General features: G+C 36.7%; 1 protein-coding gene across 2 annotated transcripts in view; it reads right to left on the bottom strand.

The window, feature by feature from the left end:
- Window positions 1-20,171, bottom strand: part of LOC115066332 (uncharacterized) — a 76,133-nt gene that overhangs the window by 14,772 nt on the left and 41,190 nt on the right. The window contains exons 3-9 of one of the 2 annotated variants that reach the window (XM_049454993.1): window positions 13,369-13,501; window positions 13,117-13,296; window positions 12,429-13,049; window positions 12,070-12,366; window positions 11,741-11,950; window positions 8,109-8,361; window positions 2,808-3,005 (exon numbers count right to left, since the gene is read on the bottom strand). In XM_049454993.1, coding sequence (XP_049310950.1) covers window positions 2,808-3,005; window positions 8,109-8,361; window positions 11,741-11,950; window positions 12,070-12,366; window positions 12,429-13,049; window positions 13,117-13,296; window positions 13,369-13,501 — 1,892 coding nt within the window. The remainder of the gene's footprint in view (window positions 1-2,807; window positions 3,006-8,108; window positions 8,362-11,740; window positions 11,951-12,069; window positions 12,367-12,428; window positions 13,050-13,116; window positions 13,297-13,368; window positions 13,502-20,171) is intronic. The other variant, XM_049454991.1, reaches the window with a different exon arrangement.

The raw sequence follows: 20,171 nt of genomic DNA on the forward strand, positions 1-20,171 counted from the left end.
TCGAAAACTTTAAGTTGTTGTGGTAAAATTTCCATCATTTGATATAAGTTGAGCCGAGGAGTGTGGTCTTAATTGGATGGTATATTAAAAATAGACATGACATATAGGAATAGGAGAGAAATTTAATATTTTAATTGATTTGAACTTTTTACACCTTCCGAAAAATATATCAGAAGAAGAAATATACCCGGTTGAGAGGTAGATAAAGTAATTGCTAATCAAACAACTTTTCAGAATAGCTCAATTTCGAAACCGCTGAATAGCAAAATCTTATTCAGCGCAAGAAAATATTAGCTGAATGTACCACTGAATGTCAAAACGCCTACTCAGCTTAGGAAAATGTTAGCTGAATTATCAGCTGAATACCAAAAAAAAAACATTTAGCTTAATAAAATATTAGCTGATACCAAAATACTTCTTCAGTTTAAGAAAATATTAGCCGATAAAATGGCTGAATACCAAAAAGCCTATTCAGCTTAAAAAAATGTCAGCTGAATATCAAACCAACAATTTAGAGTAAGAAAACATAAGCGAATGCATCACTGAATATCCAACGGCTACTCAATAAAAGAAAATGCTATTTAGCCTAAGGAATCGTTGCCAAATAAACCGCTGAATAGCAAACATCCCATTCAGCTCAAGAAAATATGAGCTGAATGTCAAAATGCCTACACAGCTTAGGAGAATATTAGCTAAATTATCCGCTGAATAGCAAAAAACAATTTAGCTTAAGAAAATGTTAGCTGAAACCAAAATACTTGTTCAGCTTAAAAAAAATGTTAGTAGAAAGTAAGCAACCGTAAGCGAAAACATGACTGAATATCAAAACGCTTATTCAATATTCTTATACAATGCTATTAAGCTAAAGGAATTGTCGCTAAATACCTAAATACCTATTCAGCTTCAAAAAATGTTGACTGAATAAGGCGCTGAATATCAAAACCTCCATTTAAATTAAAATAAGAAAGAGTTAGCTGAATAAAGCAGTGAATAACAACGCGCATATTCAGCTTACCAAAATGATAACTAAATAAGTTCTTGAACCTCAAAATGACTATTGAGCTAAGAAAATATGAAGATGAATCAATCGCAGAATATCAAAGCGTCTATTCAAACGAAGTTAAAAAAAGTTTGCTGAATTAAGCGATGAATATCAACACGCTCACAAAAATGTTACCTGAATTAATTGCTAAACACCATAACGACTAATTTTAAGCAAATATTAGCTGAATAAATTGCTGAATATCAAAACGCCTATTCAAGTAAAATGAATTTTTAAGTTAGCTGAATGAATCGCTGTATAGCAAAGCTTCTATTCAGCTTAAGAAAATATTAGGTGAGTATATCACTGAATATCAAAACCTCTACTCTGCTTAAAAAAATGGCTGAATAAGGCGCTGAATATCAAAAAGTCTATGCAAATAAAATTAAGAAAAAGTTAGCTGAATAAAGCTATGAGCATCAACACGCCTATTCAGCTTACGAAAATTACATTTGAATTAATTACTGAACACCACAATAACTATTGAGCTAAAGGAAATGTTAGCTCAATAAAGTGTTGAATATCAAAACGTCTATTCACATAAAATTAAAGAAAAGTTAGCTGAGTGATTCGTTGAATACCAAACGCCTATTCAGCTCAAGAAAATGTCAGCTGAATAAAGTGCTGAATATCACGACGCTATTCATCTTAACAAATTGTTAGATAAATATATCGCTGAACATCAGGACGTTCATTAAGCTTAAGGGATTGATAGCTGAATATATTCAACTTAAGAAAATGCCAGCTGAATAAGCCCTGAATGACGAAAAGACTCTTTAGCTTGAAAAAATGTTCGCTGAAACCAAAACGCCTATTAAGCATAAGAAAGTGTTAGCTGAATTAATCGCGCAATACCAAAGCACATAGATATATTATTATGGAGTTTCACTCTAGGAGCTGAGCACAGACTGCATAACGATTCTGCTATGAACTTATGGTATAACATTGTTCCTCACCGTAGAGAATGAGAGTTTTGACCACAAAAATTGGATAAGATGCACATAAAAGTTTCCAGCAGAGATCTAAAGCTTGAAATAAAGGTGAGCTGATAGGCGATCAAAAGAAGTTTTGAAAGATTTTGACTCGTTTTTGACTCGTTTGATGGCCTCTTGTAGAAGCTCGAGCTCCCGGTATTAATATGAAACAGAGTACATTGATCTTTTCAAGTCAAGAGTTGTATAGGCCAAACCACCACAATTTGCTAAAATGACAAACATAACTGTACGTGCTGAGAAATTTTTGAACTCAAACTCGTAATCAGGACAAGTCAACTACCCCACAGCCCTTTTAGCACTTCAGTCGCAAATTTTTTCCTACAGATATGTTGAGTGGTTTAATTTATGCAAAAACTTTACACTCCGAACACAGCCAACGCCAGTAAAGCCCATGTAGACTTCCTTAATTGACAAAATATTCGAAAGAGAATAATCAAAAAGGCATTTACGCAATTTACATAAAAAAGCACTAAAGCTTATTGTGGGCACATTTCACTTGCATTCAACTTGTGAGAAGAAAAATAATAAAAAAGAAGAAGAAATAAATTTAAATCGATTCGGTGTGCTTTAAAATGACTACAAAGGGTTAGCAGAGAGAAGAAGGAAACGAAGAGAAACATTTTAGCAATTCAGCAAAGGAAAATGTAACGCGACAATAAAAAAAATCTTAGCAAAAGGCATGCATAATCAATGCTAAATAATGTATATATATTATATAGAAAATACAACAACAACTAAATGTACACACAGTCGCACAAACGCAAACTTACAGCTTATGACCGCTGGGCCGCCGCTGGTCAGCATTAGCGATGTCTGCGCGGTTGCCGACGTTGAACCCGACGGATGATTTGGCAATGGTGAGGGCATCCTCGCAGCACCGCAGGTGGCACCGGCCGTGGCGGCGGTCAAAGGCACTGGTTGTTGCCCCGGCATGTTGAGGCCTATCACATTAACGCCATTCATGCTGCCTGCACGATTCAAGCATACGAGTACAAATACAATTTACAATTTACAAAATACAACAATACACGGCCAAGGCGAGCACAATTAATTACCATATATTATATACCTATATATATGTATATATATAAATACGCAACAACAACAATCGTTAAATATATAAAAGCAAAAGACGAATATGCGTGTATAACGGCATTTTTAGGTACACATAAATTAATTTTTTTGTTAGTACATTTATATGGTAAGCGTATATGTCAGTACAGTACAGTAAGTATATAATGTATGTATATATGTATGTACAGTGGCTAAAAAAAGTTTGAAAGTATCATAAATATTATTTAGGGTAGCTATTGGGGCAACCGTTGGATTAATTTGTTAGCTTTATATAAAAAGTTGTTTAAGACCACAGAAAAATCTCGGAAATATAATTACAAGTCGGCGATCACCGGAAATTCCGAACAAATTAAGAGCAAAGCCCTCCTGGCCAGAGTAAATCGAAAGAGATTAAAGAAGCTATTTGCTCTCACCATGATCCGCTATTCAATAGTTGTGGGAATTCATACTGCACACTGCCTGGTTGGGATGGAGCTGTAAGAACATCGGATCTAATAAAACACCTAGGTAGACAAAGAATCGTATATAACAGTTTAAATGTGATCCCCCCCCCCCCCCTTCCTGGGGAATCAGCCATCTAATCTATCCTAACCTAAGGTAACGTTATACGACTATTACTCGTTAAATATAGAGTTGACGTCACTTCCGAAGATGCTCTCGACAATGTTGGTCGAAGAAAACGATGTGCGACATCTACTATGCCCCGACGTAGGAAAAGGACGAGCCTTCTCGGTTGAGCTCGAGAACAGTTATGATCGCTCGTATGTTCACTTTTTAAAAATTGTTCTAGACGACTTTAACGCAAAGATCGGGCAAGAAAGTTCTTTTAGTTCTACAGTTAGGCAATTCAGTCTACTCACGGCCACTAAAAAAACCTCAGAATTGTCGATTTCGCAAAACAAGGTTGCATTGAGCACCAATAATAGTTCCCGTTCTAACAAAGAAAGCTCGACTTCGCAAAACTGGGATAATACAAGACAAGCATGTGTCTCTGCTGCTCAACTCAACTCTATGAGAACTCAAAACTTCCATCCCGATGATGCCTGCAAACAATGGAGCCCCATTTCCTACTTCTTTTGCACTACTGCGTACTAGGTTTCAAAATACCCCTAATTAGTATGAGGAAAAGTGTTACGAAACCACTGCTGAGAACTCAGCCTGCAAACAATATTGGAAGTTGAGAATGGAAAAGAGACGCGAAAAACGGGAGCAAAAGGCCGTAAGCGAGTAGAGATCGAGGTATGTAAAGGCAAGAATGATATTCGAAAGTTTTATCAGAAGATCAAGTTTCATACTTAAGGTTTTAATTTCGGTGATTTGATAACAAATACGTAGAACGCACAGAAAATATGAAAGCAATAATTTTTAAACTTGCTCTTTAACAAAAAATGTATCAGCCCCTCTATTAAATATGAACAGACGAAATTGGAGCTTCATTACACTGTGATCTGTCTTAAAGAAAGACATCCCTATTAAGTAAGCCAACTACGGAGGGACCGGTCTGATGCATAACGTGTACAAGTTTCTGTAATCATATTGTGTAAGAGACTGAAACCACTTGTTAACAAACTGATTGTACTTTATCAGTGTGGCTTTGCACTGAGTAGTTCCAGCATTGACCAAATATTCACACTGTTCCATATTAAGGCCTGAGAATATAAACTTGACAACTGCCAACTCTTCACCGATTACAAGACAGCTTTTCATAGCTTGATAAGGGTCATCGGTTTACCGCATTGTCTGAGCTTAATATACATGCAAAATTTAATACGCTTTTATAGAATGACGTTGAGCAACACCTGCAGCACCTTTCCAAACCTAGACGTATTTATACTAGTTCGAAACATAGAACAAGGCGACTCCTCATCTTGTGACGTTTACTAATGACCTGTAGGAAGATTATGTTAGCTTATAGTACCTGCCTCTCCATATATAGACCTACTGGTCTTAAGTAACGTCAAGTGCAGGTTCAGTATAATTTGAGCTGAAGTATTCGTCATTACACGACACTAACATTTTTTGCGAACTTTAAGAGCGTCTTGATATCCAATTTTGACACTTAAATTAGCCTTTTTTGAAATACTATTTTAAACTGCGAAGTTCCTATATACGAGTATCTAAGTCGAGTTCGATATAATGCTGGACTGAAGTAGTAGACCAGGCCTGTCATTACGTCAACGTTTTGCGGTCTCAGCCGTGTGAGTAAAAAGCATGTGTGTTTTTTTGGTACTTTTGTACATGACCTGCACGACCTTAGGGTATTTTATCTCAATCTAATGCGTCTGTCAACCTTTTCATATGTATAGGGACTATCCTGCTCAGCTAAAACGTACAATAAAGCGGGTTTAGTTTGAAAAAAATATCAGAAACTAGCGCTTTGATAGTCTACAAGAGACTTTTATGGATTATATAATAGTAAACTAACTCAATTTGCGAAGTCTGAAACGATAAACTGACTAGAATACATATAAGGAAGCGAAATAAAACTCTTAAAAAGTTATTAGCCACTGTACATATGTATATATTATAGGTTTGCACATGGTTAATACGACGGCTATATTCTTAGCGTTTTCCGCAAAAAATTAAAACAGCTAAACACACAACACGTGTACAAATATCAATATATAGTATGTATGTATATAAAGAATACGTGTGAAAATCTGGTTAAACCATCTAAATAAAATTCGCCAAAATAAAAACATAAGCGGCTTCACTAAACGTGCGGCGTGTTTAAGTATACATATGTGAATATGTAGGTTATATATAAATGTATATGTATATGTAATATAACAGCACAGATGTAGATATGTAGGTATATACATAACTATTGTATATGTAGAGAGTATAACATGTAAGTAAAGGACAATAAAGTGGTTTTTTATAAACATATAGACATGATAGGGTGTCCGTTATCTCAGTTACTTTTTCCATAAGCTCTCCTCTTTCAGTTTTTGATCTTAAATGGAATGATCTAGCATAAAGAAATGCTTTATTTACAATTCATACCGTGTCTTAAACATTTCAGATTCCCGTATTTTTTTAAATTTTTTTCTCGCATTTTTTATATGAAATTTTTTTTCTCTTTTACAATAAATTTATTATCTCCTAAGTAAATACATATACAACTTTGGCAGACTGATATTCTATTTCAAAATCTTCCACTCTACAAAAAAGCTTTTAATGATTTTTTTCATAAAGTCAATACTTTAAAAGTTAAACGCTGTTAAGTTATGCATCAAATGTACTGTAATCATTTAGTACACCACGCCGTATGAGCAACACATAATGTATACTATGAATCACTAGTATAAATGCTCCTGTCATTTGATGTATAACTTTAGCTGCGTATAACTAGTAAAGTAGTGGCTTTTTGAAGAAAAATTAAGACCTTTTTGTAGAGCGGAGAGCTTTGTATAAGAATATAACTTTCTCAAAGTTGTAGTTTTACTCGCTGAATGCAATATATCAAAAAATAAAAATTATATGCAAAAAAAAAATATTTAGTCATGGTTTAAATTGAAAATAAAAAAGAAGTTAATTTCGGCTGCAACGAAGCTATAATACCTCTCGCCGATGTATTTCTTATAGCATAAAAGGGTATACAAAGAACTTAATCTTGTTTTTTTTTGATTAATTTCGTATGACAGCTATATGCTATAGTGGTTCCATCTGAAAAATATTTTAGGAGCTTGTGGCTCTATCTTAGCAATAGTCCTAGCCAAATTTTGTGAAGATATATTGTCAAATAAAAAAGTTTTCCATACAAGTATTTCATACTGATTGTTCAGTTTGTATGGCAGCTATATGCTATAGTGGTTCTATCTGAAAAATATTTTAGGACATTGTGAGTCTTTCTTAGGCAATAACGCATGCCAAATTTTGTGAAGATAGCTTGTCAAATAAAGAAGTTTTCCATACAAGGATTACCTACTGATTATACAGTTTGTATGGGAGCTATACGCTATAGTCGTCTGATCTGAAAAATTGATTCGAGGGAGCAGTGTCTGCTTGAAAAAATTGTCTGTGCTAAATTTCGTGAAGATATCTTAACAAATAAAATACTTTTTTATGCAAGAACTTAATTTAGATTGTTCACTTTGTATGGCAGCTATATGCTATAGAGGCCCGATCAGAACAATTTCTTTGGAGATTACATCATTGCTTTGAGCAATAATACATGCCAAATTTCGTGAACATAACTCGTCAATTAAAAAAGTTGTCCATACAAGCACTACTTTTAATCGATCAGTTTGTATGGCAGCTATATGCTATAGTAATCCGATCTGAACAATTTCTTCGGAGATTATATAGTTTACTTGAAGAATAAACTGTGCCAAATTTCGTGATGAAATCGTGTCAAATAAAAAAGTTTTCTATACAAGCACTTTTTAGGTTGATCAGTTTATAGCAGCAAAAATCAACTTTGAGTAATAACGGACACCCTAATGTAAATAAATTTGTATATGTAATATATAAACCGAAATATGGTTATGTAAATATATAAATATACATAGGTGTAGATATATTCAGTATGTATGTGAGGACAAGGAAGTGGTTTTGTATAATTATATATGTAAGTATACGAGTATATATTGCTATAAGCATGTGAGTATATCTGTATGTATATTCATACATATATATGTATAAGTATAACTTGGCATGTATGCAAATATCTGTGCGCTTTTGTGTTTTTACAAGATTATCTGCCTTAAACACACACACACAAACACCGTTACACTAAGCGACACACAGGAAAATGCAAAATCTTAAGCTGCCGGCTCGCTAATGTCGCGCTCGTGTCGTGTCGCGGCAGCTTAACAGCTAACAAATTGGCATGACATAAAGCCCGCTGATTAACTGTATAAACCGAATAAACTGCATAGGTAAACACATACACAACACACAAAGAGGCGTATGTGTGAACGCCGTTAGGTTGCCCCAAAGGCAAATACGAAATTGATACCCAAGAAAAAAAATATTATTTTAATTAAATTTACCGATTTTGGCACCGCCGAAAGGATCCTTGAACATCGTCGTCGCTGTTGCCGGCGTCGCCGTCGCAACGCCATGATGCAGGCCGGTGGCGCTCAACAAATGCCCGGCGTGTCCGCCATGGTGGCCATGTGGCAGTGAAGTTGTCTGTTTTATGGCGTTCGCACGGCCACGTGTCGGTGGTCCTTGTTCACGTTTGCGACGCGGCTGCTCGACGGGTAGCACACGCCGACGTTTCTTTGGCAGTTTCGAACGTGCCTGGAAAGTAAAAGTGAGTGAAAGAGAGGGAGCGAGTGAGTAAGTAAGTGAGCGTAAAAGATAAATAAAAAGCTTTGAATTACAAGTAGTTTATATGTATGTGTGTGTATGTGTGTAGCCAAAGGCATAATCAATGAAAGGGTAATGTTTGCATAAATAGCCCTTTATATGCGCTGCCTGCTTTGTATGAGCGTGCTTAAAAGCTGTGTGTGTGTGTTGGTAATTGAAGTGAAAGTTTATAGTCTGTGCTTACATATTTTCATATTCTCTGTGAACTTATTAATTTCGAAGAAATTGTAAATTGAATTTAACGAGCAGAAGTGGGTATTTTATTTTAGACATGCAAGGGTTGACGAAAGACTTTTGGTTCGAGTAACTTTACTTGAACTTATGGCCTTGAATTTCAATAAATTCATTTTTTATAAGTGGTATTCGGTTTAAATGCTTATATACCATGAATATGGATATCAATAATTATAGTTCAGCTGCGTTTAAAGAGTAATTATGATTTTGATTGGCCAGTTTATATGGCAGCTATACGCTAATAAAAAAGTTTTCACTACCAGGGCTTGAGTTTGATAGGTCAGTTTGTATGGCAGCTATATGGTAAAGTAGCCCGATCCGATTTCTTCATAGATAATAATTTGTGCCAAGTTTCGTGAAAATATCTCATGAAAATAAAAAAGTTTTCCATATAAAAATTTGAGTTTCATTGGTCAGTATCTATGACAGCTATATGCTATACAGAGGCCTATCGAAAAATTTCTTCGTATAAGCCCTTGCTTTATAAGATAATATATAGAAATTTCATGAAGATATCTGGCCAAATAAAGAAGGTTTTCATACAAACACTTAAATCCGATCGTTCAGTTTGTATGGCAGCTATGTGCTATAATGCTCCATTATCGATAATACCGACAAATGAGCTGCTCCTTCGGGAGGAAAGAACATTTGTCAAATTTCCGATCGGTATCTCAAAACAAGCATATTCAGAGCTACAGACGCATAGACGAATATTTCATAGGACGTCCGTTGTTTCCTTTTGGGTATTCAAACTTCGTGGCAAACTTATTGTAGACTGTTCTAGTTATAAAGACAACTGAAGTTTTCGAAGACAGTTTGTAGTCATATCGGAACAGATGTTACTGCTGCTCAGACTTCGAAATCGAATTGAATATATTCGTATTCAATTCGTTTTACCAAGTTTACCGATCAAAGGAAAAAGAAACAAGAATAAAACTTTCTTTAAGCTCATCCTCTCAAACAACGGCAAGGTCCACTCAATTTTAATCGAGACAATGTACTAATCGGCTATAACCGCGTATCAATAAAGAAGACGAATCTACTGATCCAGAGCCGACCGATTAGCATAATGCGCGTGCTTCTACCTCCAAAAACATCAGATTTGGCTATCTTTCCTGATAGAAGCTCTTTGTTTGAGACCCAAACGAACAGAGCTGACGTAATCTTTGACAGTATCCACTCCTGTATTGGAGGATGAAGCCATGTGTAGAAGTTCACGCAAGTGAGGAAAGTTCTCAGAGTACTACTTACTTGGGAGTGGCCAAAAACAATTCTTTTACATATGGCTCAAGCCATGGGTAGCCAAAAAAAATTCGTTTGAAGGTGGGCTAAAATGAGAAGGCGAAACATTAAACCCCAGGGTTGTGTGCTAGCTTTGAACCTGTCACGTAATAAAACGCCAATAGAAAGAATAAAACAGTCTCGGACGAGAGACTGTGTGAAACATTAAAGTCCACTGTCAACAAACTGATTGGACCTTATCAGTGTGGCTTTAGGGCCGAAAAATCAACAACTGACCAGGTATTCACCATGCGCCAAATGTAATAGATGATACGTGAAACGAAGATCGACACCCACCATCTCTTCGTCGATTTCAAAGCTGCTTTTGACAGCACGAAAAAGAGCAGCCTTTATGCCGCCATGTCCGAACTTGGTATCCCCGCAAAACTAATACGGCTGTGTAAACTGACGTTGAGTAATACCAAAAGCTCTCTCAGAATCGGGAAGGACCTCTCCGAACCGTTCGATATCAAACGAGGTTTCATACAATGCGACTACTTATCATAAAAATAATAATCCGATCTGCAGAGGTGAATAGAGATATACGACGACATTGACATAATTCAGCGAATTAAAAGACCGCGGCTAAGCTGGCTAGTTCATGTTGTCCGGATGGACTAAAACACTCCAGCTCTGAGAGTATGCGACGTAGTATCCGTCGGTGGAAGATGAGGAAGAGGAAGGCACTCCTTTGGAAAAATATTGCAGATGAAAGGACGATGACAATATATGATGAGAGAAGCAGAGGAAGAGGAAGACCTCCACTGTGTTGGTAAGACCAGGTGGAGAAAGACCTGGCTACAGTTGGAACCTCTAATAAAGAAGAAAATTAAGAATACTGCACCTACACTCTGTATATTCACGACCACATACATACATATATCCAAGGCGACGCTAGAAGAGAGCACTGAGAGACTAACAGTCTAGGGTCTAAAAAGTAGCAGTATATTCACGGATTTGAAGGTCAGCTACATTCGGAAATGATAAAACTGCAAGACTGAAGATATAACAATCAAGGTCACATCAGACTGGAAACAAGTTAGTGTTCCGCTGGCCACTTGCTTTCTACACTTCAGCTGTGTAACTTGTGCCAGCTCAGTAATAGTTGGTTAGCCATCAGCACCTTGTTGTCAGCAAGGTTCATCTGCCACAATACTAGGTGTTCTAACTAATTCCTATTGATACGAGTATTTATGCGGTTAGGATGAAAATTTTTAAGCACGCCTATTGCTAAAACTGTTTGCTAAATGGTGAAGTGGAAACATCGAAACACTTTCGCTTAACAAAGCGTGAAGCTGGAATTGATATTAGCTGCTTTAACAAATCTGTGGTCGGCTCAAGGCGCTTTGTAGATATGGGAGGGTTTTATTTATCCACACTTAGGGTTTCTGAGCAACACAACGGACTGGCGTTTCCAGCTGTCAAAGAGAGGTTGTTCGTTACTTCATGAGCACCAGCCTGATTACCTAATCTAAACTATTTAAAAACCAGTACGTGCCCGGCTACCAGCAGTACTTTCAAGATTTCTGTAACTCATCTGGACATCGTCCACCCAACTAGATATAGTACATACCGAGAGGGCTCGTCGTGACTTAGTAAATCCATCTAGTATGGCGGATATCTCTTTTAACTTCCCTAAATAGAAGTGTAGGGGCTTTATTTAGGTAAAATATCTTCTGTTATGCTTAAAAGCAAATAATCGTTAACAGATCCTCTCAACATGAATTTGAGCATTCTAACATCATATATTCACTTCCATGTATCAACTATATGCTATAAAATCCAACCAACTTACCTGCGTGTGCGAGTAAAACATGGAAAAGTTGCTAACGATGACGGGTACCGGCAGTGCTATCGTCAATACGCCAGCTAGAGCACAAAGCGCGCCTACAAACATACCCGGATAAGTTTTTGGCGCCACATCGCCGTAACCGACAGTGGTCATAGTGACTATGGCCCACCAGAGGCCAAGTGGTATGCTCTTGAACTGATTTTCAGGGTTGTCCTAAAATGAAAATGAAGAAAGAAAGACAAGAAAAGATAAAGATTAAGCCAACATTCTAACATAACTTCATTAGAACTATTCTAACATAACTTAGAAAATATAAATTAAAGCTACTTTACCTGTAATTTCTCCGCATAGTAAGCCAAGCTGGCGAAGAACACTATACCAAGCACCAAGAAGAAAACCAGCAACGTCAGCTCTTTCGCGGAGGCCTTGAATGTGTGTATGAGGATGCGTAGACCAGGCGAATGTCGCGTTAGCTTGAAGAGACGCATAATGCGTACTATCGAGAAAGCCTCCAACAGCCCAGTGTATTCGCCCATACGTTGCATGACGTCCGTGTAGAAGCTGAGCGTGGCGGTAAAGTCAATTATATTGACCGGCGATTTGATGAACTGCCAAATATTCGGTGAGACCTGCGTTAAAAGATTATATTTGTTGATAAAAATTTTAGTTTTAGCAAAAGTTTCGCACTTACAATGAGCCTGATGAGCACCTCGATGAAGAACCACACGTTGCACACCAACTCCACGTAGAAGAAAGCCTCGTGCGGCTGTCCGTACGACTCATGCCAGCCATGACCGTGATGATCGACACCGCCGAGCAATTTCTGTTGTATTAAATCCTTCACGTTGCGTATGGAACGTTTCAGGCGATTGCGATTGGATGGACCGCCGCCGCCGGTTCCTTTCAGCGTGAATGTGGCAATGGACTGACTGGTGTTGGCATTACCCGGCGCTGTATAATTTGTGACTTTAAAGGTGTGCGCCAGCGTATAGTTGATGCCGCTGGCACTTGTTACGTTCACACCATAGTTGTTCGCGTGCACCGGCGGTGCCATATTGCCCACAGCGCCGCTACGTGTACCCGGTGCCGCCGTCACTGTGGTGGCTATGTGTGCGCTCGGCGGCACCGGTGGCATATTATGCTGATGAGGTATACTCGGTATGTGCACGGCTGGCGTGTGCGGTACAGCCGACGGACTTGGTCCATGTTCGGTGTGAGTGGCGGGAAAGTCCACACGAAAACCCGGATGGGTCTTCAGGCAGAACGATATCACAGAAACGAATATAAAGAAAACCGACATACTAGCTACGATCTGTGAGCGAAAAGAATTGAAAGTTTTACAAAGACTGAACAATAATAGTAATATGACTCGGTCGTACTTTAGCACCCGTCGAACTGGAGGGTTCGTCAAAGAGCGCCCACACCTTCGGCTTAATGCGTTGCCAACAGCTAAGTCGTCCATTGATCAGTGCTTCTTCGAAACCGAATAGACGTGCAATTTGTTCTTCAGAGGGTTTTTCATTTTCAATATCTAATTTATCTAAAATGGCTAAAGTATTCTAAAAGAGAAAAATGGAGTCCGACTAAAACTACTGTTTTGGGTATTTATTTGGGTGTGGTTACACTTTTACCTGTGTGTCACGGTGTATGCTGTAGGTGGACCAACAGCATGGTTCTACTTGGTTCGAATCGAGTCCCCAAAATTCTAGTTCCTCTTCGAATAGTGGTCCACAGACATCTGTGGGATAGTGTAGTTTACCGGTTCTGAAAGTAAAGTGAGATTAAAAGTTAGATAACTGAACTGGAATTGGATGGGAAAGAAAATTGATAAATTCAGGCAAGAGAATAGCATATGACTTAGTGTAAACTCCGAAGGTCGGGAAATGTAGTTTTCTATTAGACCGATGGATTGTAAAAAGTCTATAAAAGTCAATTGTATTCTAAAATCTTTCAGGGTTCTGCAAAACGAATCAAAAAAAATCAATTAAATATCAGATTTCCTCACAAAATTTTCACAATCCAAATTATGATCCACTGAATCCATCATTATTAGAGCTAACAGCTGCCCATTGATGGGTCATCAATGGTAATCTTCAATACTGCAGATCGGCGATATCAAATTTTGGTTAATCGACCTCAGGCAATGTGGACGTGAAAGACAATCGAACTAACTATAGCCTCCAAAGCAACCATAAAACTTTCTGTACAAGGGATTTAAGAGTTTTCTCTCGCGGAGAAGTTCTGCGAACTAAGAAAATTTGTTGGAATTAAGAATTCCATCTTGCAGAGAGTTCCTAAGAACTGAAATACTTTCTCGGATCTCACTAGTAGATATATTTGGTTTGAGATCATAAGGCTTCACGCTGTGGAAAGCCTCGGCGATTCGATTATATGATTTTTAATGAGATTATCTCTGTATCTAAGGCCAAGAGTTAGACCTCAATCAACCCAAAATCAATTACAGTCGTTTCTACGGTGTATTCTTTATATATACCGAACTTTAAGAGATCAATTATCTAAAAACAGGAATATCTTAGGTTTTAGGTCTACCATTAAAGCGACAGTTAGCTGAATTTCAAGTATTAAAAATTTAAAAAAGATATGTAAACCGAAAATTAAGTCAATGCACGAAAATCAGCTCAATCTAATTTACAACGCGCCAAGGACACGTGATAACCCAACAATAAAACGAAGGAGTTCGGTACAATATTGAATAAAAATGCTTTGAAAGCAACAAAATATATCAACAAAAAATTACTTCAACACTATTTAAAGTGATTTATTTTAAGTAGTCGGTTTTGGACCAGTTTATTAACTAGTTACTAACTGATTTTTTTGTAACTAGTTGTTTAAAGAGACTGAGAGAGAGAGAGATCAAGTAGTTTGTTTTGGACTAGTCTGGTAACTAGTTGTGAACGGGTTAATTTTTACCTAGTTGTTTAAAGAAACTGGCTAAAGTCAGAATACATAACATAAAGAAAAATTTCGAATACACTTTTGAAATAATGTCGGTCCAGTTCATAACTAGTCCAAAAATATGCAAATTGTAACCAGTTGCTAAATGGTAGCTTCCATCATTTTACTTCACACATTTCTAAAAAATATTGAACGGATGTTTGTATCATCAACGCAGTCACACACATGTGAGTATATAAATATGTGCGTGGTTGTAATGCCAAACAGCGGATATAAATAAAATTAGTAATTCCCGTCGTGTACCCGACAGGCATGATAAAGACATTGATGCACAGCAGGTGGTTGCGGCTTTGCCATCTAATTTACCGAACAAAGCTTTTTTTAAGCAACAAAAACAAAAAACCGTAAAGGAAGATGTGTGTGGATAAACACATGCATGTATAAGAGTAAGTGAATTAAGATGAGAACGGGAGGAGGAGGTGAGAAGGCATGGGAGCGCAGCGGCGTTTTAAGAAAATGCTTAAAAGCGGTAATGCGCTTTACTAAAGCGTGATGAAATTAAATTATTATTACCATAAAGGAAATTGCTTTCCCTGCAGACGGGAAGCGTGAGACCAACGAAAGTGGGAGAGGTGAGAAAAATCGAGGAAAGATAATATAGAAATAAGTGGAGCTTAACAACACCTCCAGTGTGTGGTATCGGTAAATACATAATATACATATAAATATATTCTCACAGCTATGCGTGTATTTATACAAAGACAAAAAAAACAGATAATGTGGGAAGAATAAGTTGTGTAAAGTCAGCAGTTGAAGGACGTGAAGAACTAAGGGCACAATTGCATGGAAAATTTTGTTTCAGATTATTTGAAGGACGGATACAATTACAGGATACCCGCCCACCCACGTGAGAGTCAATCCGCTTACGTGTGAAGTCAGTCGATTCCAGAGGGACAGGAAAATTTTTTAAGCGTCGAACCATCGTTTAGTGAACATTTTGGCCGACCAGTTTTTGCAATTTTTCAGCTAGAGACATTATTCCATCAGTATAAAGAGGTTTCTCGGCGAAAAGCGGCGACAAGTAATTTCCACAGTCTTCTCTTGAAACCAACTTTACTCCATTAAGGGAGTTCCGCATTGACCAAAACAAATGGTAGTCTGATGCTGCACGGTCAGGGCTATATGGTGTATGCATCAAAACTTCCCAGCAAAGCTCTACCAGTTTTTGCCGAGTCATCAAGGTTGTGTGTGATCCAGCGAGTGTCCTGATGGAGACGAAGCCCTTTCTGTTAATCAGTTCTGGCCATTTCGTTCGATTGCTTGCTTCAATCTCATCGGTTGTTGACAGTAAAATGTAGAATTAATCGTTTGGCCAGGCTGGAGCAGCTCATAGTGGACGATACCTCTCTAATCCCATTAAATACTCAGCATAACCTTTCGAAACGTCAATTCTGGCTTTGCGACTATTTGTTGAGCTTCACAACGCTTGGATTATGTTCTTTTTCGGACATTTTTGGCGTATTTGAATCACTTTTCGGTGGGGTGCGATAAAGCCATGCGAGATAACGCCATATGGCTCTATCTCCCATCCAATTGCGAGATAAAGCCATATGGCATTATCACGCTTCGCATTGAGAGATAATGCCATATTTTTTTTTGTCAATTGTGAATTAAAGCCATATGGCCTTATCTCTCATATGAATTTATTTTTGGGGAATGTTTAGTTTAGTATCCCATTTTTAAGAGGTTTTGCGCAAAGCGGGAGAGGGCTGGGGGCTTGCTACCCCCCTCATTTGAAAGGTAATGAATGGAGCTATTGAATAATAGCACCCCTCCTCCTCTAGGACCACGGGGGGCTCTAGGGCAGCCTCCTGAAAATGGTGTAAAATCATAGTTTTTCCATACAATTCCATACAATTCACTAATTATTATAAAATTAATGTATTTTTACACATAGAGTGACTCTATGTTTATTATTTCAATGAATTAAAGTGGAAATCCACTTTATTTAAATAATAAAAACACTGAAAATTAAAAATTGTATATGCATCGGTAATAATGCATACAAGTAGTTGAAGTACCAAGATAACCCAACCAACCATTTATACAAGACATCCTAAATAATAAAATTGGGTTTTCATCGCGCGATTTTTTATTCCAAATTTTCATTATATTTTCAGCATATTACATTGAAACAAGCGCCGCAGGCGAAAATTTGGAATAAAAAATCGCGCGATTTTTTATTCCAAATTTTCATTATATTCTTAGTATAATATATTACATTGAAACAAGCGCCGCAGTATATAAGACCTACCATTTTGATTCGTTGGGTTATTACTGTCTTCCTTTTGTGCTTATTTTCTTAGTCGTTTGACAGTTCATATTCAGTAATTTTGCTTACATTTCAAGGAACAGTATAACACGTAATTGAAAACTGTTTTATTTATTAAATTGTACATGAAATTGCAACTTAAAATTCATAATTTATCATTAATTCAATTAAATATATTTCAAAAAATGTGTGTGTGTTAAATTGGTTAAATTTTTTGCAAGCAGTGCAACAAAAACTTCAAAAGAAGAGAGCCATTTTTTGAGCAAATGGGAAAGTGTGCGTTTTTTGCTTACTTATATCTAAAAAACAAATTAACATTTAACAATAAATTTACATTTAAACCAAAGCTTAATTCATTGGCTATCCGTGCTATATAAATTTTAAAAATCCGTGCACGCATTTAAGAGGAATAAGCAGTGAAAATGAGATACTAAACTAACCCAACCCTTATTTTTCATTGTGAATATGCATTTAATTGTTATTCATTGCACCTGGATTTTTCCCTTTTACAGAATGCTTACACCTTCTTGAATGCATATAGAACAGAAAATATTCCGTAAAAGGGAAAATCAAAAGAGAGATAAAGCCATGCGAGATAACGCCATATGTCCTTATCGCTCTTTGAAATTGGAAATAAAGCCATACAGAAATTTTGACGTGAATATGGCTTTATCTCTCTTTGAATTGAGTGATAAGGCCATATGGCGTTATCTCGCATGGCCTTATCGCACCCCACCTCACTTTTCATCTCTTGTTATCATTTGCTTTAGAAATGGTTTAATTTCATTTCGTTCCAGCAAAGAATCGCAGAATTAATTTCGGTCTTAAAATTAAATTTTTCACAGACAATTCATATGTCACCCAAACATCGAACTTCTTCTTTATAGCCAGCCTTTTTTAAATGGTTTAAACCCGTTTGATGATGAATGTTAAGTTCCTTAGCGATGTAGTGGCTGCTTATGTGACAGTTCTGGTCAATATTTTTTATAATTTCATCGACTTTTTCAATGAGAAGTTTTTGACCTACAGACTAAATATCACTACGAAAGGATTCTCTCTGAATTACATATCTTACACATTGACCGTTATTTTTGGTCAAGGGTCAACTCTGGGCACTGTGGTCCATATATTCGATACTTAGCGGTTTGAACAGTTTTGGTCCGATTTAGAAAATTTCTGGTCATAAGGTGACATACTTGAAAATCACTATTCTAGAATAGGTTGTTAACTCGGCTATAATCGCGTAAGCGGTGTCTACGCTAATTAAGAAGAAGATGAAGATGAAAAATTGATTCTCGTTATATCAATAACTTCTTGATTTGTATACCGGAAAGTGAAAGAATCAAATTGATTCTAAAACATTGCTATATGGAAAGTAAATGTGGTTAAAGTCTGATTTTTGGTTGAAATCGGTCAAGGAAATCTGAATATATGGCATTCTGTCATTACGTTTTCGATCCTTGTCTTCTGTCATTTGATGAAGGCCCAAACATTTAATGTTTAGGACGGGGCTTTGCGGAGGTTATTGAAGTACAACTTGCTTTGTTTCATTACAAAGTTTCATAGTTAACCATTCTCTATGACATTGAGCATTCTCGTGTTGTAAAATCTAGTCGACAGTTGGAAAAAGTCGATTGTCCGATAAAAAGACACGGTCGTTTTAAATTGTGGTATACCCTGACTGATTTACAGTGCCCTCAATTGATACCAAATCATCAAAGCCGTAGCAAGACAAACATCTTCGACACATCACCGTGTTACCTGCGATTCTGTTTAGCGGATGAACTGCATCTTTCTTCTTCCCAAGTGGTAAATGCAGTGTTTACTTAACGACCCCTGGAACTGAAATGCAGCTTCTTCTGTCCACAATATATTGTACCAAAACTGTGTAGACTTCTGGCTGTACTCTAAAGCAAAATGAGAGGCGTCTTGCTCTATTAATTTCAGAATTATTGACCACTTTTCGTAAAACGTAAGTGTTTATTATTAATTTCTTTTAATCTCCGGCAACGTGTAGTATCATTGACTTTTTTCCAATAAGTTGCCTCGATGCTGCTGCAATCCAAACAGCACTTATTTTGGGCTTTTACATGACTGTCCTTACTAATTCTCGACATTCTCTTTTAGTCATCACCGGTTTCCATCCTGTCCGCTTTAGATTGTCAAGGCAACTATTATTTTCCTTCTTTTTAACTAAATTGTAAGCCATTTTCCTTGAAATTTTGTAACAATTTATTGAATCTGAAGCTGAAACAGCACTTTTGAACTTCATAACAGTCTCCAAGCCAGTTTCAATCGACAATTCCTTTATTTTCGGCATTTTCTTTACAATTCTACAAAGCAATAGATATGAAGCACTACTTTGATTCAAATTAAAGTTAAGAATAAATGATAATTCTCAATGTGTAAATACTTTTTACTACCGTTATTTTTACCAAATTGTCTTCAGTGGCTAGCCCATAGATCAAGGTCTACAACAACTTAGCATTTTTTTGCACAGCAACAACAAGAAAACACGATTACTGTGGAATGTGCAAAAAATTTTTCTTGTGTAAACATTTTTGACCACCTTCGTATATTAATAGATATAATATATTTATACATCTCCGCAATGTCCAAAAATAGATATATTAATTATAAGTTTTGGGATTTCACAAAAATGCCTGAGGTTACTAAAAAATTTATATCTATTTAATGACTATCTACAATCTTGTATATTGCAAAAAAAAACTTTAAGCGCTCTGACGTGACGCATACATTTTCAGTAAGTGAATCCCCATAGCCGAAATAGTAATTTTGAGACAAGGGTTAATAATTTTTGTCACTGTGTTTTTATAATACACCGGAGTAAAAATACGCAAACAAGATTATTTCCAAAAGGCATAATCGTCAAGCTTAACCCTAAGATGTAGCAGGTACTAGTAATGTTCATTTTCCCGGAACCAACAATTATTTAAAAGTAACAAGATTTAAAAGTGAATCTTTAGGATTAGTTGCTTCCTAATTCTTTCTTTTTTTTTCAAAGTAGATATTTATTGAACCACCCTCGTTGTATGGTATATAAGTTATACGTGCCATTAAAGTGCCGCCTGTCCAACTTATAGATTAATCACAGCTTCACTTATTGTTGACAGCAGAACAATCACCAGACAGAAAATGCATACATACATACATACCGATATTAAT

The sequence above is a fragment of the Bactrocera dorsalis genome, chromosome 1 (assembly GCF_023373825.1).
Source record: "Bactrocera dorsalis isolate Fly_Bdor chromosome 1, ASM2337382v1, whole genome shotgun sequence".
In the NCBI taxonomy this organism is placed as follows: domain Eukaryota; kingdom Metazoa; phylum Arthropoda; class Insecta; order Diptera; family Tephritidae; genus Bactrocera; species Bactrocera dorsalis.